Source organism: Lagopus leucura, unplaced genomic scaffold (genome assembly GCF_019238085.1).
Source record: "Lagopus leucura isolate 7727_CA_CO unplaced genomic scaffold, USGS_WTPT01 Super-Scaffold_100037, whole genome shotgun sequence".
Lineage (NCBI taxonomy): Eukaryota > Metazoa > Chordata > Aves > Galliformes > Phasianidae > Lagopus > Lagopus leucura.
The window spans coordinates 3,030,589-3,056,754 of record NW_024962286.1 but is presented as its reverse complement, the minus strand read 5'-3'; the positions used below and the strand labels follow the sequence as shown (position 1 = coordinate 3,056,754).

The following is a 26,166-nucleotide window of genomic DNA, read 5'->3' as shown; positions in this document are numbered from 1 at the left end:
CACGGCGCCGGTGGTGGCGGCGGCGGCGGCGGCGGCGGGGGAGCGGCATGGACGGAGCCGGGGCGCTGCTGGCCCGCTGCCCCGCCGCCGGGCTGGGCGTCACGGTGTGCGCCGCCGCCGCCGGGCTGCTGCTGTACCGCATAGCGCGAAGGTACGGGCCGGATCGGAGGGAGCGGCGGGCGGCGGCCGGATGAGGGCCCGGCGGCGGGAAGGATCCGCGCGGGGCGGCGGCGCGAGGGCCTCGTGGGCCGGGGAGGCGGCGGGAGGGGGAGCTGGGAAGAGGGAAAGAGGTTCCGCGTACCCGAGGCTCTGCCCGGTGAGGGGCTGGGCGTGTTTCCCGCGTTCCTGGGAATCGCTCCGTGTCTTTGTGTCCCGAGGAGTCGGCTGGGTGGGAGCCGCACTTTAAAAAATACTCCGAACGTCTTTCCTTCCTGCGGGACGTAGGATGTGTCGCAAGGATCGCCGGAGTCTCGGCGTTGGGTTTGGTTGTTAACGTGCTTCTGGTGCTCGGGACGAGGAGAGCGGTTTGCTTCCTGGGGGAAGGTGTGATCGCTGTAGGGAGCAGAGCGCTGTGCCGTGCTGCGAGTTGGGAAGTCAGAATTATTTAGCGACCGCAGTTCTGTAGGCATTTTGTTCTGATGTGCGTGCAGTGTTTCTGACCTTAGGACAAAATTAAACAGATCTGTTAAAGCCGAAGTTTGAAAAGCATCTGGAGAGAGTTCAGGGTGCGGGTTGCATGAAAGGTGTAGAGCTTAATTTTGCAGACTGTAATTTGGCATGGTCGGAATATGGGAATATACAGAACAAGAGGCATGTTAGACTGTAACAGAACGGGCTGTTCATCAGCTGAGTGCTGGGGTAAAAGAAGGCCTCACAGGCTCGTGGTGTGAAAGATCCTGTCAGGTTTATGCTTCAAAGCAGAAGCGTGCTTCTATATCCACAGCAAAACCCTTCAGGTCTGCTCCATTGTGTTTTCAGTTTATATGACCATATACAGCATCAGCGGTCTGTCAGCCTGTACGCAGGTATTGGTGTATTTGGTAAAGAGTGGCCTAAAGCAATCCGAAGTGAAGCAGGTAGCTGGTTTTGAGCCTGTTGACTCTGATGTGCCTTCGAGGCAAGAGGTGGAATTTGTGCTTAAGTTTGTCAAAATGTCTCTGGAATGGGAAGCATTTCTTACCAAGTCCTTGTCGAGCTGTAAATAGTTCTGTCATGTGATGCTGATAATTCTTTAGGGCTCTGCATTTGTTTTTCAATCCCATTCCAGAGTTACTTTTTTGCCTTAGTTAAATGAGTTCTCCTGAGTCAGTAAGGTAGCAGCTTCGTAGGAGATGTGATGTTGCTTTTGCTGTTAGTGCAGTTTGGTTCCATTTTCAGAGCAAGTAAATACTATACAGGTAAGCACAAGGTGACTTTTCTGCAACTGCTTCTGCTCCCATAGAAAGGGAAATAAAATAAATCTGAACAATTTAGTGCAAAGCAGTGCTGCCATAACTGTTAACGTGTAGAGTTACACTGCAGTAACTGTGGCAGCATCCTACAGGGTTGCTTTTTTTACCAAGGCAGGAAAGGAGTTGATGTATACTCAGATAAGCAGGGCAGCTCCTTAAGGTTTACAAGTTTGGGCCTGAAAGAAAAACTCTGATGTGTTTGTGGTCTTCCTTTGAGATCACAGCGTTGCTACTGGCTTCTTAGGGGTTCTTGGAAGTCCTTTGCTGAGTTCAGACCTGCAACTGTAGTCATTTTTCTTTCATTTTTTGTGCCCCTCCTGATTGTTGGCTACTGACTTATTGCCAGGACCAATAGAGAGTACCTTGTGAGGGACTCTTTTCTGGGACTGTTCTGGTCAGTGGTGGCAGAAGCTGCTCATAGGAACCATCACTTGGATGCCTGCTGGAATCCAGACAGCTGGGATGCTTTTTTCACAATGGGTCAGCCCTGGAAGACCCCTTTTGACAGCACAGATTGGAATTGCAGCAGGTCAGTGAGTGCCACCCAGAAGCTGAGCTTCCCTGACTGAGCTGAACTCAGCATCAGGTTCATCGATGTGAAAACCCTATGCATAGAAAACAGTCCAAACCTGGCAATTTTTCCACCTTGTTAGGGTGTGTGTGCTACTAGATTTAAAGCTGGTACAGCAAACGTGCAGTACTTCAATTGCTGTTTGCTGCTCACATTTAACTTTGCAGGGTGGCTCTTTTGTCCAGGGAAGCTGATTCACGCTAATGCAGTGTTAGAATATAAACTCCTGGCAGGTGGTTTTCCTACTGCTCTGTAAAGAATTGAGCACAGGTAGATTTTTATATAGGTTTTGCACTGCCTGTCTTCTCATAACGATGTCTGACTTCAGAAGCTCTGGTTTATGATGGTCAGTCGCTGTGTGGATTCAGTGAAGGTGTGGGTAGTTGAACATCTTTCAGTCTGTATTTGAGAGTCGTGTTTTTTTTTGTTGCTGTTGTTCAAGTCCTGCCCAGTTGCTAGAAAATTAGCACCCCACCTATGTGTTCTTGCCTCAGATGACCTTTTTTTCTTCTTTCTGTAACCAGACTTTTAAAATTATTTTTATTTTTTGCCTCACGTTTCTATGGCAACAGATTACAGCCTTACAAAAGGAAGGATTATTGCTTTTTATCCTAAATAATCTAGGATGTAGCAATTTCTTTTGCATACATTGTGTGAGTGAATGGCAGCTATTTAACCCTTGGTAGCACATCCTTAACTCCAAGCATGAGAAGAGGAATCCTCTTTGGTAAAGATGGAAGGGTCTTGAGTGTATTAACAGTTCAAATCCTGCTTTGCTACTTTTTTCTGCTTTCCACCTTTGTTATCCATGAATTTAGTGCTTCTGTCTGTTCCATCGTGTCACAGAAGAGGGAAGTAGATAGAGGCTGAAGTACAGCATCTCTTCTTTTCACCAGTGCCAGAGGATGGCTCAACAAGGGACTGAGGCACTTTGCTCCAGTGCCTCTATTAGTTCAAGGAGCTGTGCTGTGACCTACATCTGAGGGTGGAATTTAGGTTGTGCTTGCTGTCAAAGTCTATGCTCAAGGCACAGTAGGATTTGTACTAGGCTAGCATGCTAAATCCTTTGCATTATACGTTGACAGCTTTTAACTTAAGGTAGTGGGATGAAACTGGCACCACGAGGTGTTGCAGTCCATCCATTGCCTGGCTTTTTTACCTGGATCTTCAGTAGTGACAGCTCAAGGGTAATGTGGACTAGCCACTTAATTTTCTGTGCTTCTTTTCTTTTTCTTCTTTCTCATGCCTGTCAGCTTCAGTGGTTGTATTTTTATCTGAGATTGCTTACTGTTTTGAACCCTGTTGGCAATCAAGCAAAGAATTAAGTGGAGAACATTGATCTTAGGAGGGGCGTGGGAGTGTACATCTATTTTGAGAAGAGAATCTGTCACCCTAGTAGCTCCAGCCATTTCCTTTCAGCATCTGGCAGGGAATCCTCTGTGCACTCTTTGTGACTTTGCAGGCTTCTTTTTGGTGCTTTGTTTCAAGTTTATCCTTGTAATTCATACTTAAACAGGATGCTCAAGGATTTGATGTTTTACAAACCAAATTTCAAGACGAGGTCTATGGAAATGGGAGCTGGGAAGAACCTTAATGATAGGCATCCAGCCGCAAGGGTGATTGCTGTGATAAAAGCCTGTGTAACTAAGGGAGAGCCACCTGCCTGTTTGGTTGCAGGGTTCCACATCACATTTCTTCAGCATTCAAGTGTTTCTGTACAGAACACTGCAAGAGCAGGGAATGTTTTAGAGGGCAAAGAGAAAGGAAGCTACTCCCAACCTGGGCATTTCAGCTCCTGCTGTTTGCTCTCTAGGTTCTCACTGAGTTGCCTTGCTCTGCTGATTTTAGTGCTGCTCTAGATGTTTGATGTTTGCCAGCAGCCCTGTCCCTTTGGGCACAGATCACTGTGTGGGGTCCTGTTGGTTTTTTTTTCTGACTGGGCCAACTTTTAGCAAACATGCATCTGTCACAGCGGTGTATTTATGTATGTGCCCTATATGGACACTCTCCTGTAAAAGCTGTCTGGCTCTCACAGCTTCACGAAGCTGGGCAGCAAATGGGGCAGGCAGCAGCTGGACCTGTCTGTCTGCACGGCCACCAAGGCCAGTCCCTGCTTGGGCTCTGCCTGAGCAGCTGCCCTCTCTTGGAGGTGTGATTGTGGCAGGTTATGATCAAGTCCAGACAGCTGAGCTGTGTTGATGTGAAGCTTCCCCTTGGATATTGCTCCAGACTTGAAGACAAATGCAGAGCTTCTTGAGCAGACAGGCTCAAGGGCCAACGTACTGAGGTTTTTTGTTCAAACATTTGTCAAAACCTCTAATGGCACTATGTCACAGCTGTTTCTCTTGCAGTAACTGTTTAAAAACAACAACAACAAAACAAGGGATTTATGGTCCAGATGATTAGATTGATCTTCATCTTTTCAGTTCCAGAATGTAAAAACTGGGGAAGGCCTGATGATTCCTCATTTCCTTCTTTTTAGCTTGAGCTGTTAGAAGAAACAGCTAATTACAGTGCCTGCACCTTGGGCTAATTTGATAAGCACTTGTCCTTGAAAAATTCCATCATAATCAAGGCAGGTAGCACCGTAGCAGTGAGCTCACTTCCTGGGTTTCTGAATACCATCATACACAGTTTTTATGTGTATGATGTTCCCAGGATCTTGTATGTTGAGCAGATACTCTACTGAGCTCTTTGTGAATATGAATGCTGGTGATTATGAACACAACTTGTATTCCCAAATGTACCTCTGGAAAAGCTAGTGAAGTGGTTTATTCACAAGGTTGTTATTAAAGTTCTGGCATGTCCACAGTACTAGCACAAAGAGATATTAGCATCAGGCAGGAATTTATTTCTACTCTAATTGTTCTTCTTTTCATTGCTAAAATAACTACTGTGAGTCAGACAGTCAAACATACTGAATGGGAAGGTTGGCTGTTATTCCAGGCTCTCTTACGGTTCCCTGTTTGAAAGCCTTTGCTTTCCTTCACATCAGGTCTGATGATGATGCCTGACACGTTTCTGTTCCTAACAGGAAGAAGCCCACACATGTGACAGTGAACTGCTGGTTTTGTAATCAGGACACAGTGGTGCCGTATGGGAATCGCAACTGCTGGGACTGCCCCAACTGCGAGCAGTACAACGGCTTCCAGGAGGTACAGTGATGAGCTGCCTGGAGGGTGGCTGGGGAGGTGCTCTTGGCTGAGTATCCAGCAGATTGACAGCTGGTGGCTCTGTGCTGAGCACCTACAATCAGCTGCTCAGTACACTTGTTCACATTTGAGAGAGCATCTGCGTGCACGGGGATGTGCTGACATGGAGTGGTGATGGCAAGGCCTTTGCCTTTTGAAACAGGGGAAAAAAGTTTGTCATTTTCACCTGTATCTCTGAAGATTTTTATTTTTTTTTTTTAATATGGAATGATTATTCTTTTGTATTTTGGAATAGATGAATTGTGTCACATAGGGTGTCAAATTACAAGGCCTTTCTTAAACCAAAAGCCAACAACTGCTCACATTGGATGTATAGAACAGTGGATGAGGAGAAGATCTGAAGTGTTTTTATCTCTTTTTCACTTTTATTTTTGTTACTTAGTTATGGAGTACAGAGCTTGGAGGATTTTGTTGTCAGCTAGAGAACACCTAGCTTTGTTTTATACGATCTCACTTTTGTTTTTCCTCCTGGTTTCTTCTTGATTCTTTTCAGAATGGAGACTACAACAAGCCCATCCCCGCTCAGTACATGGAACACCTTAACCATGTTGTTTCAGGTGCTACAACTTTCTGTGATCCCACCAAACCACAGCAGTGGGTGAGCAGCCAAATTCTGCTTTGCAAGAAATGCAACAACCATCAAACTACAAAGATCAAACAGCTCGCTTCATTCTCACCGAGGGAGGAGGTGAGTCTTGGTTAGGGACTGGCATCATGGAAGAACATTCATCCTTTGCTTTCCACGTGGCAGGGCTGTGTGTCTTTTGTGGCCCTTCATCTACAGAGTCATAGAGTGGCTTGGGTTGGAAGGGACCCAAAGGACCATCCAGTTCCAGCCCCTCTGCCATGTGCTTTGCTGGGGGCAAAGGCTAGTCTAGTTTTCTGTCTTATCATCTGTGTTCATGAGATGTGAACAAAAACAGCAGAACTGGCTATAGAAAAATTGGCCACAAGTTGGGGATTCCCATAAGAACAGCAGAAGCTTTCTGTGAGTGCTGTATGTGTCTCTTCTGGTATATGGAGGCTTGGTGAGCTATATGGGAAGCTGACTGTATGGCTTGCCTCCAGCTTAGTCATTCTTCAGATCTAGTTTCAGGACTTTTTCTGGAGTCTGGAAACATGCCTCATTCATGTGTCACAAGTGAGCATAATGACTGATAAGGGATCTGCAGCGCTCACCTACCTGTTTGTTTTTTCCTATCGTCAGGGCAAATATGATGAGGAGATTGAGGTGTATAAGCACCATCTGGAGCAGACCTACAAACTGTGTCGTCCATGCCAGGCTGCTGTGGAATATTACATAAAGCATCAGAATCGGCAGCTGCGGGCTCTGCTGCTCAGCCACCACTTCAAACGCCGTGAGACAGACAAGACCTATACTCAGGTATGTGGCAGGAGAGAGGAGGGAATTTAGGGGAAAGTACAGAAAACTCAGTGCCTCTGCACCTGAATTTATAGCTGGGGGATATATCAGTGCTGGTGGCTGCCATGGGACTTTCCAAATTGGACCATGGGTGCTTAGCAGAAGTTTAGAAAGATATGGAATAGTTTGCACAGATACTCCCTGATGTTAATTTGATCTTTCTGTCTTGTTGGTGTCATTTAGGAGATTGCCTGAAATGCAATCATGAAAGAGTGGAATTGGAACGGTGGGACAGGCAGAAAAGGGGAGATAGGGAAGCTAAGTCATGAGCACAGTGCAGGAAACTACGGGGTTCAGGAAAAAAGAAATAAGTATGATGGAAGGTGATCTATGACCTCTTTGGCTCAGTGCCCAGCAGACCTTGGCTTCTGCTTGTAGTTCTGCTCTTTGCTACCCTACCACATCCCATCCAGCATCAGTCCAGTACAGAGATGGACAAGGACAGAACTGTTCAGTAAACCATACAGTCTAAGTAAAGCACCATTTCAAAACCTTACTGCATTTTTTTTTCAGCTTCTAACAAGAAGTTTTTCCCTTCCTCTGCAGAATTTGTGTTCATCTTCCTCCTCTACTTCCATAACTACACCAGCTCAGGTGATATTTCTGCGGTTCTTGGCCTTCCTCAGCTGTGCATTCCTGGTTCTGTTGGCCTTGTATGGATCAGGCGACCCCTTCTCGCTCAATGCTGCAGTCCCTGCTCCTGTCTCTTCTAGTCCAGCATCTGTTCAGAACAGGACTGGCACCAGCTCACATGCAGACTTGGGAAATGACACTTCCATAACGGTGGCAGGCTGGCAGGAGCTGCTCCACATGCTCCCAGAACAGATGGTGGAGAACCTGAGCGCTGCATGGGATTACGGGAAGAATCATCAGATGGCAGTTGCTGTTCTTGGGTTGTTCACCTGCCTGCTAGCAATGTTCTTGGCTGGGCGGATCAGGTGGGTGTGCTCTTTACTTCTGTTCCAACTCAAGAAAAACTGCATTGGCAGTTTTGTCTTGACTCAGTGAGACATGGGGCAGCCCCAGAATGGCAAATGTAGCAATAGTACTGGTTGGCACTGTTCTCCGTGTTCTTCTTTGGGTTTCTAGCAAGTTTAACAGCAGAGCTTACTTCTTTTCTATGCCTTGATTCATTCCATTTAAGCTGGAATTACAGTGAATGGAAAGTTCCCAGTGCAACTGTGCCATCTGTTGGAGAGTAAAACTAATCTGTTGGGGGTACTTAGCACAGCAGTGGGAAAGGCTGGTGGTGATACATCCCACAGCACATGGCCTGCTCAGCCTTTGAACTTTCCCCATTCTTTCCCCAGCTTTTCCCTTCCCACCCCTTCCTCACAGCTATGGGATGGGGTTTGTTGAAGTTTCAGCTCTTACCTTGTATCTTCACTGCTTGTTTTTGTTTTTTTTGACATTGCAGGCTCCGAAGAATTGATGCATTTGCTTCAGTCTTGTGGTTCATAGTGATGAGCCTGCATTTAGCTGAGAGGTACCTGAAGATGGAAACACCCAGCTGGCTAGATACGGCCAAATTTGGCACCACGTCCCTATGCTGCTTGGTGGGCTTCACTGCAGCAGTGGCAACGCGGAAATCAACGGGCCAGCGGAGATACCGGCCCCGAAGGTCAGAGCCAGAGCAGTGACGCTGGGGGAAGGAGGAAAAAAGCCTTATGAACTCTGTGCGACTGGTGTTTCTCTCTCCTCCTTTTATTTTCTCTCCCTTTTATTATTATTTTTTTAATTAGAAAAGCAGTGAAGATCTTTCCTTCTTTTATATATTTATATATATTTTTTTTTCCTGCCATCCTTGCTTCCCACTGTGTTAGCTTCTTGGAGCATTCCCACTGCTGGTGCTAGCCAAGGAAGCTTCTCCTGCTGCATCCCTTCTCCCTTCCTTCTGAATCCTACGTCAGCAGTGCAAATATCCAACCTTCCCAAAGCCAGTTCTTCCAGCAACTGCTTCACAAACTGCTCCATAAATGCAGACTCCTTCCCATCCTGCTTCTCCAGCCAAAGAGATTCTGGCTTCTCCTGTCCTTCTGGTTCTTCTCACTGCCTGTCCATCCTTAGCCAGTCACAGAGGAATCCTCTTCCTTGATACTCAATGAGGCCTGGGCCACATTCAATTTCTGATGGTGCTGGTCGCTTTAATTTCAAACTGATGGAAACTTGCCTCTGGATTCTGAGTCCTCCTGGCGTGTGCTGTAGTAACACTGCATGGTGTGTGGGCATGCAAGGAGGGGACATGTAGTCCATAACATTGTTCTTCTTGCCTTCCACTGTGTAGCATCACTTAACTGCATGCTGTCTTGCTCTGCCATTCTTCTGGGATTCCTATCTTAAATGAAAAGGAGTCTTGAAGTCCTTTTGACTGGAACTCCAATAATTTATTTTAAAGGGTGCTTTAAAAGGTTATGTAGCTCAGAGTGTCTTGGTTAGATATCTGAAAATATTTTAGGCTTAATTTTCAGCTCTCCCAGTGGCTGTTGTTTTCTGTGCTAGTCTTCTTTGTTTGGGTTGTTTTCTTTTTTGTAAGAGGAGCCTCTGTGAAAGCACAACTGGATGAAGCTGTGTTCCTCTACTCCTGTGGCCTTAGAAAGAGAAGGTATACAGTATTGCAATGCTGTGCTGTGCTATATGGCTGACTTCTGCTGTATGTCACTGCTTATCCAGTTAATGTTTTACTTAAAAGAAACGCACAGTTCTTGAGAACACAGGAGAATATGCTGTAGTAAGGGGGGGGGAGCTTCTGCTGCAGGACCCATAGCAATAGAAATGGATTATGTTTGTTACTGGAGGGAATGTGGGGTGTCTTAGTGGAAGTTGGCATTGGTACTAATGCACCGAAAGAACGGGGCCTGGAAATTGTAACTTCTGAATTGAGAGCCTAGCAGTCCTCTGCTGAAAGCTTGGATGGTTGGGTTACTGCATTCACAGAATGAAGCTTGAGCTTGTTGGGTCCTTGATGGGTAAGCAGTCTGATTATCTTGTGCATTTTTTTGTAAGGCACTCCACTGATTTTTTTCCCATCTAAATTCAGGTCTTGCAGTTGGAGGTGGGCTTTCTAGAGAAAACAGCACTGTCCCAGGAAATCTGCTATTATATTCAGAATAGCAGGCAGGACATGCCATGGTGATAGTCTGATATGTTAGCTGGATGTCTTGATCTTCCTATGCATAAACTCTAAAATAATCAGAATGGAGCTCTCACTGTGAAGTTTCTGCATCTCCCACTGAAAGATCCAGATGCTCCTGGATACTGGAGATGCAGGTGAAATGCTAAGAACACTATTTAAGGAAACAAAATATGTTTCATAGCTTTCATAGTTATTGTTCTTCAAGCCAATACTCACTGTGAAAGCACAAATGTAGCACTAACAAAAAACTCTGTAGAGATCCATTGGCAGTAAGCCAGGTGAGCTGAGTGTGTCATGGGCAGGTACAGCTCCTGGATGAAAGCCTTTGTGCCTGTAACATAGCAGCTGGCATTGGAAGGGGACACGGGAACCTACTTCCCATGTGTGCTCTCCTTTAGAAATAGTTTTAATGGTGCCTTCAAACAACTGCTGTATCCACCTCCAAGCCAGCACAACACCTTTCTCCATTCTGGTGCTCACAAACGATGCTGTTCAGGTGGCTGCTTATTTACATGTGCACAAAAGGGAACCAGCATCTTTGGAGCCTGGTTCTGCCCTTCTGTTTCCTGGTGCTTTGCAATCCCCACCCAAAGGCTTTGTCTTCCAACTCCAAACTCCAGTTTTCCTTGTTCCAGTCTCAGGCTTCTAAAATGCTAAATAACAACTACTGTGTCTTATTTTCCATGAGGGCAATGGATATTTATTGAGTTTAGAGTTCCTCTAAAGTAAGTACTTACAAGGAGCCATGGGAGTTCATCAAAGCAGGAAAAAAAGCCTGGAATATGCACAGTCCTTAGTACTGACTTAGACTTCTGTAGTCACTCTGGCTCCTTTTTCTCACTATTAGGAGATTTAGTAGGAAGTGTGCCTTAAAAATCTGGTGTCTGTACCAGACCACAGGCTCCTCTGTCCTGTCAGCTGGTGGAAGAAGGGAGCAGTATTAATAGAAACAGCAGTAAGCTGGTGAAAAGATAGGAATAGCAAACAACTGCATATATTTTTGTAGATAGATGGTTTACCACTGTCTGCTCAGCCTTCCCTCCAGTGCAGTGATCACTGCAGTGTTTTCAGACCTTGAAAACTCCTTACTGCAGCTGTCCTTCCAACACAATTTTCCTGCAGTCATCTTCTCTTCTGAGAGTCTCTTCAGGTGGACAAATCCACCTAATGAAATGGATGGTGGAACCAAATCCAGTGCCAGCTCTGTCATTCTCTAAACTACCTGCATGAAAGACCTAGATGACCTTATGTCCATTACTGAAATAAGACCTCTGGCCTTTTTTCTGCTCCCTTCGTCTTCAGTATTTCCAGTTTTTGAAATGAAATGTGGGAAGGTACTCATTTATATTAAGTTGTGATTGTCTTGTGCGTTTGCATGTAGAACTTGAAGGATCCTTCTAGCATGTGAGATTGCAAGCAGCTGGTCTTGCAGAGGTAAAGTTTCCCCTTGCTGCTCTACTGCTGGATATATCCAAATAGTGGGAGGAACCATGCTTTTAGAAGAGGAGAAAAGGGTGAGGTGAGGGAAAGCAGCTGACAAGTTGCTGAGGTATGTGGGAATGGTCTCAGTAACATCATGCCTGGTTTCTAATGGCAAGGTCCTTTTCTTTAGAAGGAATAAAATTAATCTGAATCTTCTTGCCCTGTAGCAGGGAAACTTGGTGGCAGCACCCAAAGGTGCTGGTCAGGCTCTTCAGAAATTTTACTTTCAGGAGCTGAAAGGGCTGTGTCAGGTCCTATTTCTTGTGGCCCCATAAGTCTGAGAAGCTGTTCTCTTCTTTTTAGCAGAATGTAATTTTTTTCTTTCAATTTAAATATGCTCTGTATTTGCGCTCTGAGCTCTGGCACTTTTTACACTTATTCTGTTGTTTTACATCATTCTTCTGTGCCTGATCCTTTCTCTTACTCTCTTGCCTTTTTTCCCACGCAGTGGTATGATGGAACGGGGGGGGGAGCTGTGCCCAAAATCTCTTGAGCAGGCAGTGGAACTGGGGGAAGGAGTGGGGTTTGTACCGTGAAGCCCAAATAATGTTACTAAAAGAATATTTGAAGCAAGAACTCTTTGTCTTCACTTTATTCAAATTAATACAAGTGAAGTATGCTTACAGGTTGCAGTAATGTTGCATGTCAGAACACCAGAAAACTGCTTCGTTCTCTGGCCAGCCTGTACAACTGAAGCCTTGGTCTCTGCGGTGCTTTCTTCACCTTACAGTTGAAGAATTGTTGGACTCTTAATTGGAAAAACTTTTAAAGCAAAACAAAATAACAAAGCAGATGTTGGAGTGTGACTCCTCATGCCAAAGAAGCTGTCTTTGCTTCAGACTTGAGCTTATTTTCCCAGTATTTGGTGCCTGAGCAAGTTGGTGCAGCTGCTGCTTCTAAAAACGAAAAACCTCAAAGCGTTAGGAACAAATATGCAGCAATTGCATTTCTGGTCTCTTAGAAGTTCTCTTTTTGCCTTGCTTACATGTTTTGTTGGGCTGATGGAATAGGAGGAGAGGGAAGCAAGAAAGAAAAGGATGTTTGTTTTCCCAGTGGTTTATAAACTGCTAATATTAGATCTGTACCAATTGTGTCCTTGGAGCTCCTCCTGAGACATTTAGGTCTGAAGAAGATGATTTTCAGTTATCAGTGTTTTACTGTTGACTCTTTCTGGAAAAAATAGAACTCTAGTTAAGGAAACTATTGCTGCCTTTTCTGACACTGTTCCTATAGTACCTGATTTCAATGCCAAATAGACTCTTCTAAACAATATGCCATGCTGTAGCTTCTGTAAGGAAGGTGCTTTACCAATCTCATGTCCTGGCCTTGGGGTTCTGTTAAGAAATAGCTCAGCAGTTAGAAATGCCATCTGACTGTGGCAGATTTCTTTCCCCTTCAGGCTCCAGCAGAAGGAAGTGCATGCCAGCAGCTCAGTCATTCTGGTGCAAGCCCCACATCTGAGCATGGTGTCACTGTCCTTGCAAGTCTGAGATGTTGATTTGCATGACACATTTCCTTCTGCTGAGGGAAATAATAGCTACCAAAGGGCTGGTAACATACAAAGAAACCACTGATAAGAAATCATCCAGAACCACTTGGTTGGTGCTTTGAGCCTCTTGTGTTCACTTGGAGGTATTTATATTTCGAGCTACAGAGAAACAGGTGGTAAGTAACCTGTGGTCACCAGATACAGCTCTGTTGCCTAAGGGTTCTCCCAGCCATGCAGGCTAGAGGATGCCAACACCATAACTCAGCAGAATCAGGGGGTATTGGGCCCCCAAAGCCTCTCATTTTAGGTGCTGCTTTTTGACCCTGGCCTTATGCTGTTGTCTGAACCAGAGGATGGGGACTACAGAGTGGAGCTGAGCTGGTGAGGAACTCTTAGTATGTGCCTCACTTAAAATCAAGCCTGCTCCAGCCCAACATGGCTGACTCTCTTAGCTCGTATGGCAGCCATGCCTGGCCTTCCAGCTCCAAAACACCTCGTGCCCTGCTCAGCAGAGTGAGATGCATAAAGGGCTCAAGGTGATTTTATTAAGTGCCTTTCTCTGGATGAACTTTCTGACAACACTACATTGCTCTGCTTCAGTGGAACTGTTGCAGCTGCAGCTTGGGACAGCAATGCCTGCACGTCTGGCAGGCTCATGCTTTTGTCCTGCATTTACCACCAGTGAGTGTGGGTGGGAATATGAGGGTACTTGGACTATACTCTTGGATTTTCATTGACTCTGCAGACACTATGAGGGTTGAAGTGAGAACCCAAAGCTAGCACCTGAGTAAGTATCTCTGCTGCTGCTGCTTTTGGTCTTCCTGAAGCCCTCCCTGATATCTGTGCATGCCAACTGACCCCTTCCTGACCTTTTACAATTTTAGGTACCCTATATTTATATTCCTTTCTTTCTAATGACTTCTCCTTTCCTACGTCTGTGTTTTGCATGCCCTAGTGAACTGAGCTTGGGTGTGTCAAAGGGTGAGGACAGGAGAGGAATGTAGAAATGGTGTAGTAGTGTTTTATTTTAACTTCAGTATTTTTTGAGTAAGCTGAAATGATGTGAAGCTAATAATCATGCTTAAATACTGTAGAAGTCATGTATGGATGTATTGTGGTCAAATTATTTATACTTATATAAACTGATCAAATTAATAGCTGGTTTCATTACTCCAGACTGACTCTGCTTGTGAAAGTGGGGAGCTGCAGAACATGGCTTTCAGGTTTTAAATAGCTGCCGTTGAACTTGTGTGATCTCGCGTGTAAACTTGTCAGTTCTTTCCAGGTGTGCCATCACCTGCATGTGCACCTAAAGCTCCTTTGAGACTCAGCAAATGCTCTCACGTGAAAGGGGCAGTACTCAGTCCTGAAGCGTACCAGGAGTACCCTGTAAAGCCTCATATGGGACCAAAGCTATCGAGTACTCAGGCAGGGAAGAGGTCCTCTGAACCTTCTAATTTTGCCAATGTCTGTGTTTTGCAGACATGGAATGTGCACACACCTTCGTGCCACCAGATGGGGGGGGGCTCAAATTGATGCCAAACATCACATCTGTATTCCAAAAGGTATCAGTGCAGGACCTGGCAGCTGGAGCCTTTTCAGCTGCAGTTCATCCCTCCCTTTTCACCTAAAGCAGAGTGACAAGTAGGAGAAAACAATTCTTAGACTGAGCAGATGAAATTCCTAGCTCTGTTCTGGCATCAAAATCTTAATGTATTTGGGACCTGTGCTTTCTCAACATTATTGTCCCTGCGTGCCTGTTTTTTATTTGCCATATCGCTCTTTACTCCTGATTCTATCGCTTTGACCAGAGGCACAGGACATGGAACTGGCTGGTGGCCTGATGTAATGCAGCAGAACAGACAAGTGGCTGTGCATCAGCTTACAGAAACTTGCTTGTTTTGCAGCTAGCAATGAGCAAGGCAGCAGTGAGCTGCTTCTGCAGTCTGTGCAGCAGCAGTCTTGCTGTCTGCAGTAGGTAGTGCAGTTACACAGGGACAGCTTGTAGGTAAATTATGGCGGGAACTTGATTGCAAAGGAAACATTTTACCTAATGATTGACAAGTGGTACCCTGACTGATTCCAGGCAAACAAGCCTGGATACGTACAGCAAGCTGCCTGACTCTTCACATTACCTGTTAGCGTGAAGGGACCCATTTATAGTCTGTAGTCTGACCTGATCCATGCTCTCTCCCTGTCTCTCTCTCTATCCTGTGGGTGGTGCAGCATATCTGCAGTTAAAATGTGAATTAAAAACACATGCTAACTTTGGTAGGAGGGGGAGATACTGGGAGAGAGGAGGCTGTACAGGCAGGAGGTGCTTCTTCAGGGCAGTGTACTGTCCCATGCCATGTAATGCACTTCTTTAATTTTCTGTTGTTTTTTTTTCTTTTTCTCAAGTATCTGTGTAGAGGAATTGTGCCCAACTGTCTAGTAACGCTGTGATCATTGTAAACACTAATTAAGATACCGATTTTTGATGTTCTCAATACTAAGTTCTGAAATAAATGGCTTCCGGGCCCTATTTCCACAAATCATCTGACTCCAGAGCCTTTTTTTTCCCCCTCTTCCTTACTTGGTTACTTTTTCCACTTGCCAGAGCCACTTTTATCATGTACACAAATGGCTTGGAGAAATGCAGTCATCTGAGAGCAAAGGACTGTGATCTGACTGTTCCTGCCTTATTGACCCTCTTGATTTTCTTGCTTTATTCCATTTTCTTCTGGAAGTTTTAGTTCTCCTGACCAATCTCATCCATCCCATGACAGCACCCCTGCCTCTTAGCAGCATCTAGTTCTCTTGGCACAACAGTAGCAAACACTAGAGAAGAGTGCATAGAGAAGGATGAGAGTTTTGTGCATGTTGCAAGAATTTATTCAGAGTAGAGCTACACGTAAGCCATTCCTGGTCAGCCTTTAATCCTAAGGTATTGTGCTATCCTTAAGACTGTCCAACTCTTCCTTGGTAAATAGAAAAGTAGTTTTCTGGATGATTAATTGGCTGCCCAGAGGATTGGACGGCACTAACATGCTGAGGTTGAGATTTGGGGTTGTTGAGTAGAAGAGGCTTTGGAAGTCCAATCCAAAAAAGTAAAAATGCTACTGACAAGATTGTAGTTGGAAGTGATGAAAGACTGTAATGTATCCCACTCTCTTTCAGTGAAAAGCAGCCAAAAGTCAGTAAGTCAGAAATGCTGTTCTGTGCAGCAGGGAGCTGTGTAAAGTTGGATCCTTTTGCACAGGAGTAGGAAAGGCACAAAGTTAGGAAAAAAGAGTGATGTTCACAAGTGATGCTCTGATTTGACCTTTCATAGACACTGAGTGGCAGATATTGCTGAGATGAGCTGTGTCCGTTCTGACCTGCACTTCTTATTTCCTTTCAAATCCGCTTTCCCTCTTGGAGGTCAGTGTGTCCATGTGCTGTTCATGTCTGTGTGTGTGGTGAGGCAAATGTCTCTGGATGTGCACCCAAGGACTCTGCACGTTTGCGAAGCGTGACACCCTTCCCAGGTCCTCTGGAACCTGAAGAGGTTGGGCACTTTCTGCTGCAAGATTGACGAGTTCCTAACTGCTGTTAAAGGCATGGCCTGCTTGCAAGCACCAGAGGCTGATTGGCTCAAATGTTGTTCAGCCTGATTAAGCTGGTCGGGATTGTTGATGTCTGCCTCATACTAGCAGATAAGTAGTTTTATAAGGTATTTTAAATTACGATCTTAAATCTGAACTGCTTCTGCGTGCACTAGCACTGTGTAACATCGCTGCATCACATCTCTCATCTCCATGAGAGTGGCACGTGCGTAAATCATCTGACAGCACTGAGATGTATTCCTCCACTCCCTGTCTTACTACTGGCTTTTCTCTGACAGATGAAAAACCAGGTTTCTATTCTCATCTGTCTCAGTGTTTTCATCAGAAGTGAGATTAAACCTCCAAATGTTGCTGTTTGATTACAGGCTGCAAAGTCTGGTATCTCCATTTAAAAATGTACCTGTATATTCCCTTCATATTCTGTTAGTACTTGGTCATTGCTTATTTGACAAGAGTATTGCCTGTTTCTAATTAAAGAATTTCAAGGGGAGGTTCTTTTTCATGTATGTCACTCAGTTGTTAAAAAGTAAAACAAAGTTCCCATGCTTTCAGCATTTCACCCTTCTTAAAACAATAATTTAGAGGCTATGAGAACACAAGTGAGACTCCAAAGCAGATTCTGCTGGGGTAATGTGATGAATGGAACCGCACTCATGGGTACTGATGTGTCTGCGAGGAGGAATGGGAAGAAGGTAGAAATTGGTGTCATTTTGTGAGATGGTTCACTTTGGGCTGATCCTTAAATCGTGAACCGCCGCAAAGGTACAGCACAAAATCTGAGTATCAGAAGTTAATTGCAGATTTATTTGCATGTTAACTATATGCTGTGGCAGTCTGACTGCAACAACGGCATAAAATGCCCAGTCCTGTCAGATGGTTGTATTGCCAGTAGAAGTTAGAGGTACTTAAAAACCAAGCTGACTGATGCAGGTATCTTTAAGTGCATTTTGTCTCTCATCTTGTGTTCTCAGGTTGGTATCACTGTTTTACAGCTCCCTCCTTTCACTTGCAAAGAACCTATTGGAAACAAAGATCTAGGAATACAGTTGCCATTACTATTGCCAATTTGAAATTTCCCCAGAGGCTGTGATAGAGATGGTGTTTTGTACATTAGAAGTGAGACACTGTCTGGAGAGTGTGCTGCAGGAGCACGGTTCCCTCTGCATGACTATAATGGTACATATTAGTGGTTAATTGTGATATATGAAGAAAGGAAAATTTAATGGCTTCAGCCTCAGTTTAGGGTTGAGAAAGCCAGGTTTGTATCTCTGTTCTATTGTAGGGTTTTTGTGTGACCCTGGACAATTTCCTTAGCTTCTTTTTGCTTCTTCCTATCTGTAAGATGATGGTGATGAGTCCAACAGAAATATAACAAAGGCAATTGTATCAAAGGGGCCTGAATGCTGGCTTTAAAATGGAAATGTGCCTAAATCTTTATCTAACTGTTCATAAAAACACTCTCCTTTGTGCTGGCGTCAGAGGTAAGATACTGATTCTGGTTTGTAAAGACAAGCAGATAACTGCTTGTTTCCCACAGACACAAGATTTCTAAGTATGTACTTTACGTATGCATATAGCAAATATCAAGTACACTCTGTTATTGGTGTTCTGTGCATTAGGACTTTGTAAAACATTCTGATGATTTATATCAGAGTGATCTTCTCAGGGGAGAAGTCTAAGCACCTGAGATACTAAACTGTCCCACCATTTATTCCAGCCTGTATTGCAGAACAGGTCAGTGCACAATTTAAGGTTGAGCATTTCTTCCTTCCCCAGTTGCAAAGGTATAGAAATGTGCCCATAAACTCAAAGCATTCTTGTACTCCTGCACCGAAAAATTAATGCAAACTTAGGAACACACCCAAGTTTTCCTATGCTAGAACACAACCACCGTTGTAGTTCTGGTCCAAAAAAATCCCACAAATTCTTTTCTGTTCTATTTAGGTTGTTGCATTCTGGGTCTCCTGGCTGTAACTGAGAGAGGGAGTTACTGGAACCTATCCATTCCTAAATGCTTGTCATGCCTGTCATTTACAGGTACTTCTCCGGGGATTCATTCACTCTGTTTCCCAATGGCACTGGGGCTGGCTTCCCTTCCTCTACTACGTCTCTCTTTGTCCCAACACCACCCAGTATTCTCCAGCTGACAAACCAGCAGCTCTTCAGGTCCCCACGCAGAACTTCTTCTTCCTCTCTTCCTGGACGTCTCAACAGAGCACTCTCTCTGGGTACCATCCCCTCCTTGGCCAGAGCAGGTAAGGCAAGGGAAAGAAGGAACCCGTTACATTTAGATTCTTTTCATTCCAAATATTCTGGGGGAGGGTCACTTATTTTATTTTTAGAGACTGTTGGGCAGATCTGTTCCACTGCAGCTGGGAAAAGGTCATTATTCTGACTCTGGTATTTATATATCCTCCTTAGGAAAATGGAGACTTTTTTCTTGCCTAAACTTAAAACCCCTCCCCTTCTGAGGTTGATGACAAGATGAAGCAGTTACCTTTTTCAAGGATAAACCCCTGGTAGCTGAGCCATGTAGGTTCAAGCTATTTTGTTTTTGCTTTTTAGATTCTGGCTACTTGTTCAGTGGAAGTCGACCGGCCTCGCAGTCATCTCAGTCCAAGGAATCTCCCACATCAGGTAATGCACTGAGGCTTCTGAACAAGCATCTCTGAAGGATTTGCAGTGCATGGATTGAAACATGGGATCCCAGTTTAATTCTTTCCTCCCTGCTCACATCCCAGTGAAAGCACTGATGAAAATACTGCAGAGATAGTTTCTACTAAGATTGAGATTGCATTAAAATAAGACCTGGGTATTCTTCTCCGTGGGAGAGCTCACACTGAAATCAGTGAGATGAAGCAAGGATCCCTTTTCTACTCTATATGTAGCTGAGATTGCTTTGAAATGAGACTTAAAATTATTCTTAGGGGAACTCTTCTGTTTTGCTTTCCTTCCCTAGCCCACAGAGCTGGTAATTTAGCTACGCTGTCTGCTCTGCCCTTTTGAACCTGTCTGTTGCACTCATGATCCCAGATGGATCATGGGCTGTTAGTGCTGCTGCAAATGCAGCAAACTAGTATACCTTATCCTTGAATGTACCAAATGTGTGTGGAATTTCTCTGTGTTTTGCAATGTGTGAGAGAGAGAAACTGAATGAATTATGGATTTTAGTACAAGGTTTGTTGGTTGTTTGCGATTCCTGTTCTCTCTTCCTTAACAGTTGTTAAAGAAAACTGTGCCTCTTTTATCGGACTTGTGATCTCTTTTCTCTTCTGGGCTATTTCCATTTCAGAGCACTTCTCCCTGCTGTCAGCCAGCTGTGCTCCCTCACGCATCCCCTCTCCAGCACCATCAGTGGCTGGCTCTGTGACTTCCAGCTCAGGTTCCTTGCGGTACCGCCGGCCACTCATCAGCCCTGCCCGACTGAACCTGAAAGGACAGAAGCTGCTGCTTTTCCCATCTCAGAATGAGGCCCTGCTCACCCCAACCAGCTCAGAGGCGCACACCCACTCAGACAGCAACATCTTTACAACTGAGCTGTCCTCGTTTCCGAAAAAGAACCTCAGCGAGCGGGGAATGCATGGTATGCTGGCAGCCTGCTGCACTCCTGGAAATGCATTTGTAGGATAGAGTTGGATTGCAAATAAAGTCGTGCATCATCTAGGCCGTACAGTAGATGGGAAACCCTTAGGGAAGACTCAGGTGGTGATGATTATTAGGCTACCAAAGCTCCCTTATGAATTCACTGGCCTGGAGAACCACTATTCTGCCAGAGCAGAAGTCCTGTTCTCACTGAGTGGTGCCACAGGAATACCCTGCCACTGCCCTCAGCCTTGTTTGGTAAGTCCTTTAACCACGGTTCTGGTGATGCTGACATGGACAACTTATGAAACAAATTTGGCCTTTGTTCCCAGCTCCAATCCTCAATCTTCTCATGATTTTACCAGGCAAGCGTTCGTTACTCACAACCACCTTTAGGCTGCTAAATTGTACTGCTTTTGACTTCCGCTGGTGCCTTCTGAATTTTTTTATCTCCTTTTGCAGATATGAGATCTGCCGTGGAAGGAGGCAGTGTTTGCAGCAATAATTCCATCAGAAAGGAGGATCACTCATCACACTCATCTACCTGTGTGGTAGATACAACTACCAAAGGGGAAGATTTGGTGGGCTGGAGAGGTAAGTGCAAGTCTCATGGGCACTTCACTGTGCCTATGAGGGCAACTGAGATCTTTCCTGTGGTAGTGATCTGATCTTAAGGTGAAAGAAATAAGTAGCAAAAGCAGTTCCTCTCTGCTATTTTAAGCCCTTAACAAGATTATTCCCATTCTTTGGGCCGTTTGAAGAGTAGTGACAGCCAGAGTGTTCAACTGGGACAGAGGGCAAGGGGTGGGGATGTGGGTGTTCAGAAGAGGGACAAGATGAAAATAGAGCTAAGGAGTGCAGTGGAATCTTTCCTAACAGGAAAAGTGCTTCAGAAATTTCTGCTTGCAGTGAAAACACTGGGCAAAGAGAGAATGCCGCATGTGTTCTCTGTTATTTATCTCATCAGTTCTTTTAACACCTCCTCCTACTGTTCCTTTCTCTCTTTGTATTCTCCTTTTCCACCAAGGTCATTTTGGTAACTCCGCTCTCCGAGGTCTGCTGGCAGTGAGTCTGACTCTCAATGCTATCTTCACATCAGCCTATGTCTACCGGAGCCTGCGCTGATTTGTGCCAGCACTTCCTTTCTTACTGGTCCCACCTGCTTCCAAGAAGACTCCTTGACCAGATGAATTCAACCACGGTTTCATCTCTAATGGCCGTGCCACTGGTGCATGCTGTTGGTTTTCTTTGTTTTGTGTTTTTATAACGACTGTTTAGTCAGCTGTCATGACAAGGAACCCTATTGGCTGCTGCCATCACTTCCAGGATTGTCCCTGGAGGTGAGCAGAACTCTCAGAAAGCCCTAGTTCAAAGCCAGAGGCTGTTCAAATGTTCCATACGCTTTCTTTCAAATGAACTGATCTGAGTCATGAGCCTGAAAAGGTGTAAGCTGCACTGTAAGGAATGTCCCCCCAGCTCGTTGTCCTGACATACTAACCTCATGCTGACGGTGCTGTTAAAACTAGAATTAGAACAAATGAGCTGAGGAGGACACGGCATAGTAGTTGGTGCTGGGCTTTGTCTACAGTAACAGCATTCTCAGCCTCTTTGGTCAGTGGTTCCTCTTTTCCCTTTCCTTTGACACTCTCTTCTCAATTATCCATGAACTTTTCTTTGGTTGTCTTAAGCTTGCCTGATCACATTGGTTACCCTGACTGCTCTGTCATATTTCTTGCATCTTATATGACCGTGTGCTTCCAGCCAGGCTCTGCCCTGAGGCTACTCTCACCAACTCCCATTCTGATCTCATTGTTCCCAGAAACTTCTCTGGTGCATACCTCCAACCAGTGCTGTTGTAGGGATGTACAAATCCAAAACAGGCATCCTTTTGTGGTCTGCATTAGAAAGACAAAACCTAAATTTTATTTTATGTAGGAGACATTAATTCTGTTGTAATAAGAAGGGATCCCCACTTAAGGGCTTTAGCTCCCAACTCCAGCTGTGGTGTTTTCACTGAAGCAGGAGTTGCATAGCTTGTTCTTGCTGTAAATTGCATGTATCTGCTGGGAGGTACTTGAGGAGCTGTCTGACTGTATGTGTTGTGTTAAACTGGCTCCTCTATCTGATACTGGGATTTGCAAAGTAATTATTTAAGATATTTCATAAATAAATACCACGGTGCTCTTAGTGAGAGATGCCAGAGCTGCTTCTGGACAGTGCAGCTTTCTGGAAAGATAGTTTTTCTAACCCAAAGAAAGTAGTGTTAGGTTCTCAAAAGCAGCTTATAATTTGAGTGCTTCCACTTCTGGGTGAGTCATCAGCATGGCTTAGAGTTCAGGGGCCATGTAGAGCGTCATGCTGAGCACTCAAAATTGTTTAATACAAAAAAAACACAAAAAAACCAATCTTTATGCCTTGATTCTTAAATCCCAAATACAGAGAGAACTACCAACATGCCAAGGATACCTGGTGAAAAGACAGCCAACTGGCATATTAGCTGTGTATTTTCTGAAACAGGACTCACACTGTTAAGAGGTTTTTTTTTATTGTCTCTTCCTTTGGTCTCCTTTACCTCAAATATCCTTTCTCTTTCCTTTCTCTTCATCCCATTGTCCTGTGTTTGCATCTTGAATTACAGTTAACCTTCCTGTGTCTTCCTCTTGGTCCTGATTTTGTTCCCTTTATTGCACTCTTGCACGTGCACAGAAACACAGCATCCCTCTGCTGATAATTCTCTGCCCTACCCTGAAATTCACACCCTGGAGTGATGATCACCCTTCCTTTCACTTAATTTTTTTACTTGCATGTTTTATTGAGATCCTACCACAGCCTCACTTAGTCCCTCACATGAGCCAGGCCCTTACCATGTAACAAAGTGAGCAGGGCTTTACTGCTGCTGGTTCAAGCTCTGCAAAATTAAACCTCTCTTTGTCTCTTCCATTTCTTCCTGCACTGTTTTAGCAGCCCACTTCCAGCCACTGCTCCCCATCCTCCCTTGTTAGTGAGGCTAGTTGCTGCCTACTCTGCATCTTACATGCAGAGGACAGACCTCTGGCCATGCACTCATTGAGAGACTGCAGAGACCTGAGTGCCAGCACCCCTGTGCAGAGGTGTAGATCCAGGATGAATACCTGCAGCACAAATAACTGGATGTGCGGCGGGTTGATGGTTAATTCTTTTGTAACTTGCATGAATTGTTACTTATAGCTGAACCTGACCCACAGCGTTGCTGTTATGAGCTTTTTATCCCCTTTATAGACTTGTGCAGGCTCACACAAGCATGTGTATAGGAAAGATGCTAGAAAACCAACATAGAAGCTTCTCCTTAGACCTGTGCTGTTTGCATTTGATGTTGTCCAGGTGTAATGTGTGACATCCCATTTGTGGATCCTTGTCCTGACTTCCAGCATACCCAGGGGCTGCCTATGCAGAGACAAGCCTGCCAGAAAATACAGTGGTTTTGCTTTTTATTATGCTGACAGAAGTGCACTGTGACTTCATGTATGCAAACTTCCTACTTTCACCTCCCAGTCTGCGCTGAGTTCATTTACCATCACACTCACCTGGGGCCCAAGTTGGTCTCTGTCTCTACCAGATTGCAATATAGAAATTCCCCTCCTTTCCAGCAACGAAGGAGCTGCACCCTCTGAATGCACCTCTTGTTGCCCAGAGCAGGAACGCTTTAAGCTGTTACTGCACTTCTGAATCCACTCACTGAAGCTGTTCTTAGATGAGCATTTGGAGACCTTGTCCAAAGCAATATAAAGACTTTGGATTTTATTGCTGAAGAGGGAAGACAACCAACTTTCTCATTCTGGTGCTAGAATACTCTCCAGTGGTGCTTTCACAGATGTGAAGCCTTTGCTTGAGTAGTACACAAGAGTATATGTGTGTATGTGTGTGTGTGCATATGTATGACAACATTTGGAGGGTTTCTTCATTTTGAAAGATCTGAACCCACGTTTGTCTTTATATTGTTGGCCTTAATCTAGCTCCTAGATACTGTGTCTATCTTGCTGCTGTTTTCTGTATGAAGCTGGTTTGGAGGAGAGGAAAGATCATCTGGTTCCCCTGTAAAATATTGTTGACTGGTGATGCTGATCTTCATACAGTGTTGTTTGGGGGTGAAATTTTATTTTTCTAATGTTTTTCCTACTGTAAAAAACTGTTGGAGTGTTTGGAACTGAAAAGATCGTTATGAAATGGACTGTCTGATAAAGATTTTAGTGCTACTTAATAAAAACCACAATCAATCTTAAGGTGGAACATAAATGAGCTCCATTTCCATTCTCTGCCTTCCTCGGAACATTGTACTTCTTTGGGTGTGGGCTTGTTAGTTATGTTATGAGACTTGGCGAAGACTTTTAATGATTTTGTTGTTCTGAATTAGGAAGGATTTGGATTCTAGAACCTCGTTCCAGTTCTGCAGCCTGGGTTCGGTTTGGCAGATGCCATAGATGTTATCCACACACCTATTTGATGGGATGGATGGAACGAGTTGCTGATTTCTGAAAGTCATCACATCTTTTACCTAAAAGCTTAGACATGAAGTTGGTCACTGTGGCAATGTGGTAAAACTTATTGCTGGCATCCATAGGCCAGATTCACTGGAATTTTGCCTGTCTGCTCAAGCAACAAATTCAGCTTGTGAATGTTTTGTTCTCACTCTCTTCTTGGGTAGTGGGAACATCTTTAAATGCTGCTGAACTGCCTGGGTTCCTTTAAACAAGGCAGCTGAAATGGAGGGCTTGCGTTGCCTGTGGATGCTGCTATGTTCTTTTTCTTCCAAGTACCATTCCAGGAAATAACTGTGGTCTTAACCTCTATCACACACATCTGTTAGAAGGCTACAAAGGGCCAGTTTGGCCAATGAGAGTTAAATTGTATTTATATATATATATACATACACACGTGTGTGTGTGTGTATATATGTACATGAATATATGCACAAAGCAACAGAGAGTAATCATCACTGTTTTGAATGGAATTGGTATCTAGAGAGGGTGTGGAGGACAATTTTGAGTCCTAAACTTTATTTCCTGTGACAGAAACGCTGTATGTCTTGTATGTGTACTTGTTTGGGGAGCTCTGACACTGTACAGTTTAGTTAAATTGTACTCCAGGGGGAGAAACTGTTCCTCGGAGGTTTTTAGTTCATACTTTGTGTTTAAAGAGGAATATTTTTCTTTAAAAAATAAAAATGGAAAAAATTTTCACCTTATAATGATTTGATTTCTTGGGGAGCTGAGTGTTTTTTGGGGGGCAGGGAGATGCTATTTGGGCTCGTGTGTGTGTCTGTGGTCAGATTGGCTTTGATCTCTTTGCTCTGATGAGATCTGAAATGAAAAGTGTTACACTTTGAAAGCTTTCCTTCAGCTAAAGCAAAGTCATCTCCTGCTGTAACTTCTCAGGTGCTGCTGCACCTCTGTAAGGCATTGCTGTCTTGAGCTCACAGAGGATAGGGACTGCATTTAGTGTTCCAGTTTCCTTGGAGCCCTGATCTTGACCGATGGCTGTAGGGTGGCCTGGTATCATCTCACACAAAACCACACAGCATTTCCTGTATTTTGGCAGACAGAGGGTGGAATAAAGGGATTCTGAATGCAGGTGCTTTGTCCTGCTCCAGTCATCCTCCAAACGTGTACAGTCAGTGAGAAACCCAAGAGGAACGTTCGTATGCATGTAAGCTGAGAATGACAGACTGAGCATTTTCCTTCTCTTCCTCAGCTCTGTGCTACAACTTTTGGAGAAGAGGAATTGGTGCCACCCAGACCAGTGAGCCGTGAGTTCGTTTATCCATTTATTAACAGCGAGCAAAGAAAGGAGGGCTTATTAACCAGTAATCACTGGCTAAGGCAGGGAACTGCCGTCCAACCGGGAGTTCTTTACAGACACGCTTGGACGCATCGGGTGTCCGGCGGCGGCAGCGCTGCGCTCTGCTCAGCTGCTGCAGGTGGCGAGCGGACCCGGCGTGGATCTGAATCCACGAATCCCGGCGTGCGGCTCGATGGCCCCGATGTGCCCGGAGGTGAACAGCCCCAGCCCCGCGTTCCCCCCTGTGACCCCGTGCCCCCGCGCTGCCCGCCGCACCTGCCGCCCTCGCCCTCTGCCGCGCTTGGGTTTGCCGAGGGAACGCGCCGTCCTGACCCGCCCGCGACCCCCAGCCGCTCCGGGGATGGGGCGGGGAGGGAAGGAAAAGGGCTCGGGGGAGCGCGAGGGACAGAAGCGGCGGTGCC

General features: G+C 45.0%; 1 protein-coding gene across 1 annotated transcript; it reads left to right on the top strand.

Moving 5' to 3' along the window:
* Positions 1-47: 47 nt before the first annotated feature.
* TMEM201 (transmembrane protein 201) lies at positions 48-24,189 on the top strand. The gene is made up of 11 exons (XM_042883378.1): positions 48-151; positions 5,057-5,177; positions 5,728-5,922; positions 6,442-6,618; positions 7,204-7,595; positions 8,075-8,278; positions 18,386-18,603; positions 18,914-18,985; positions 19,641-19,931; positions 20,393-20,524; positions 20,958-24,189. Exons 1-11 carry the CDS (start codon positions 48-50, stop codon positions 21,053-21,055), a joined length of 2,004 nt encoding a protein of 667 aa, XP_042739312.1. The 3' UTR covers positions 21,056-24,189.
* Positions 24,190-26,166: the final 1,977 nt, after the last annotated feature.